Raw genomic sequence first — 3,048 nt, forward strand, 5'->3', positions numbered from 1 at the left:
AAACATTTGTGTCTATTTACTTTAACCCTCCTACTAACTTTGATGACCACTCTACCCAATCTTACATCTTACACTAACACAAGGATAGCTTTAAACCTACCTTTTATATCTGTCGCACCTACCCTGGTAATTGTCATGGTCCACGGCATCCTGGTGGAGTACAGGCCTGTGTGCTGGAGGTTACCACATTTTAGTGGGCTTCTCATGCATCTGTGTGGCCTGGGCATGCTGGCTAATGCACATGCATAGCAGCACAATGAGATTCATTGCAGAAGCCCTAACCTTAGGTCATAAAATGCCTCCTCCATCTGCTAACAGGTTCACAGTGTCTTGAGCAGCTCCCATTGTGCTTAAAGAGGAACTGTAACGACAAAACGGCCCCTGGGGGGTACTCACCTCGGGTGGGGGAAGCCTCCGGATCCTAATGAGGCTTCCCACGCCGTCCTCCATCCGTCAGGGGTCTCGCTGCAGCCCTCCGTGCAGCGGTGACGTAATATTTACCTTCCTGGCTCCTGCGCAGGCGCTCTGATGGCTGTCGGCTCCGAAGTAGGCGGAAATACCCGATCACTGTCGGGTCCGCTCTACTGCGCAGGCGCAAGTTTCCGGCGCCTGCACAGTAGAGCGGACCCGACGGAGATCGGGTATTTCCGTCTATTTCCGTGCCGAAAGTCGCCAAAGCGCCCCCGCTGGAGCCAGCAAAGGTAAATATTGAAGCTACAGTCGGCACAGTCGCCGGCTGTTCGGAGGGCTGCGGCGAGACCCCCGTGGGACAGAGGACGGCGTCGGAAGCCTCATTAGGATCCGGAGGCTTCCCCCACCCGAGGTGAGTACCCCCCAGGGGAGGTTTTTGTTGTTACAGAGTCTCTTTAAGTTTGGGTGCCGCTGTTTGCAGTCCTGCTTGACCTGTGTTTCTGTTACTCACCTCAGCCTGACATTGTCATCTGATTGCCACCTGTCTTGACCATACTTTTATGAGTTTTCTGAGTTTCCCTACTAGATAACTATTCGCCTTGAATTTACTTCACCTTTCTACCTATTCTTTATACACCCTCTGCTGACCTTGGCCTAAACTATGATTCCAATTTCAAGGTTTTCCAATTCGTCCACAGATGGCACTTCAGAAGAATCAGACATTTCATCCTGAGATCCTGATTCTTGGCTTTGAAGACCTCGGTGAATACAAATATCCTCTTTTCTTCCTCTTACTTCTCCTCTACACATTTTCCTCCACTGAGAACCTTCTGATCATCTTTTTAGTTAGTAAATGTCCTCGTCTTCATTCACCTATGTATATTCTGATCAGCAATCTGTTATTTTGTGAATTTGTCTACACTACAGACCTGATTCCGGTAATGCTCCACCACATTCTAGCAGAGAGACCGGTCATCTACCTTCTTGGCTGTACTGTTCAGTTAAGCGTATCTGGATGTGTTTCGATGGTTGATATTCTTCTTCTTACACTGATGTCCTATGACAGATATCTGGCTGTTTGCGAACCACTGAGATATTCTGTTCTCATGCACAATAGACTGTGTGTATTTTTAATATCTATACTTTGGTTGATTCCTCTTGTGGTTTGTACAGTAATCTTCTACTTTGTAATTAATCTAGAATTCTGCTGTCCTCTTAGCATTGATCACTTTTATTGTGACTTCACGCCTTTAGTATCTCTTGCATGCTCCGATATCATACCTCTTGTTTCATATGCATTATGGGTCAGCGCTATACTAACGATCATCCCATTTGGATTGATTGTTCTATCGTACACGGTTATCATAATGGAAATCCTCAGGATACGGTCATCAGCAGGCCGACAGAAAGCCTTCTCCACGTGCAGCTCCCATCTCCTGGTGGTGTCCATGGGTTTGGTCTTTGTTATCGCCTTGTACTTATTGCCAAGAAGTAACCACTATTTGAATTTTTATAAAGCCCTGTCCTTTACATACTTTGCAGTGACTCCCATGATAAACCCCATTATTTATACTTTAAGGAATCAGGATATTAAGAAAGCTTTCCAGGCAACAATAAGTGCTGTAAGATGAGATTTGTTTTGTTGAGCAACAATGAGCAAATACATAAAATACTGCAGTAAAATTCATTATAATTATCAGCCGTGCACCTAAGGAGCTATGGGCCCCGGTGCGAGTTTTACATGTGGGCCTCCCAAGCACCCTATACATAACAATTGATACGGCGCACCAAGACTGCCAAGAACATCCACAGTGTCAGAGGTGCAAGAAGGGGATGGGGGACAGCTTGCTGATGATGTAATGAACAGTGATGTTACTGATGATCAGAATGGGCTCCATCAGCACAATAGTCAGTATTGTATTTAGAGTGTGATCACACATGATTTGGTGCACAGTAATATTCCGGAATACGTGCAAGTGATAGCCCTTAGTGACAGGGCTATCACTAACTGAGAGAGTGGTCATTCAGGCAATGTCGTTATCAGATCGGTCAGTAAAGGTACAGAGTCGAGAGGAAAAATCAAGGTAGGTATTCAGGCAATAGTCGGCAACAGATCAGATTGGCAGAGGTACAGAATCGTAAGACAAGATCAAGGTAAGTATTCAGGCAGAAGTCAGCAACAGATCAGATTGGCAGAGGTACAGAATCGTAAGGCAGAGAGTAGTCAGAGGAACAGGCAAAAGGTCATACACAGATATAATCAACAACAGTATAAAATATTTCCTAAGCTAGTGCGAATCCCCGGGGTCCTGCCGGATCAAGCACACACGGATCTGACTAAGGTCTGAGTAGCTTTCACTGCGAAGTTTCAGCAACAACAGATTATGAGCTACTGACATCCCTAGATTTAAATACAGACAGGCAATTCCAAACTACCCGCCCAGCGCCGCTTGGCCAATCAGCAGCGAGACCCAGAGAGTTCCTGTCAGCTGACCGACAGGTCAGCTGACCCGCCTCCTCAGCGCATAAAGATCCTGTCGCCTAGCGCGTGCGTGTACTGACCGGCGCTGATGCGATGTGGAGAGACCCGCTCTGCCGGAAGGAGCGAGAGATGCTGGTGAGGACACGGCAGGAGCC

General features: G+C 46.9%; 1 protein-coding gene across 1 annotated transcript; it reads left to right on the forward strand.

The window, feature by feature from the left end:
- The first annotated feature begins 1,109 nt into the window (after positions 1–1,109).
- On the forward strand, positions 1,110–2,042 carry LOC137544303 (olfactory receptor 2B6-like). The gene has a single exon (XM_068265366.1). It carries the CDS (start codon positions 1,110–1,112, stop codon positions 2,040–2,042), a length of 933 nt encoding a protein of 310 aa, XP_068121467.1.
- Positions 2,043–3,048: the final 1,006 nt, after the last annotated feature.

Source organism: Hyperolius riggenbachi, chromosome 1 (assembly GCF_040937935.1).
Source record: "Hyperolius riggenbachi isolate aHypRig1 chromosome 1, aHypRig1.pri, whole genome shotgun sequence".
Taxonomy (NCBI): domain Eukaryota; kingdom Metazoa; phylum Chordata; class Amphibia; order Anura; family Hyperoliidae; genus Hyperolius; species Hyperolius riggenbachi.

What these genes read in the sequence shown, in the direction of transcription:
- LOC137544303 (XM_068265366.1), top strand. Translation starts at nt 1,110, where the DNA reads ATGGCACTTCAGAAGAATCAGACATTTCATCCTGAGATCCTGATTCTT.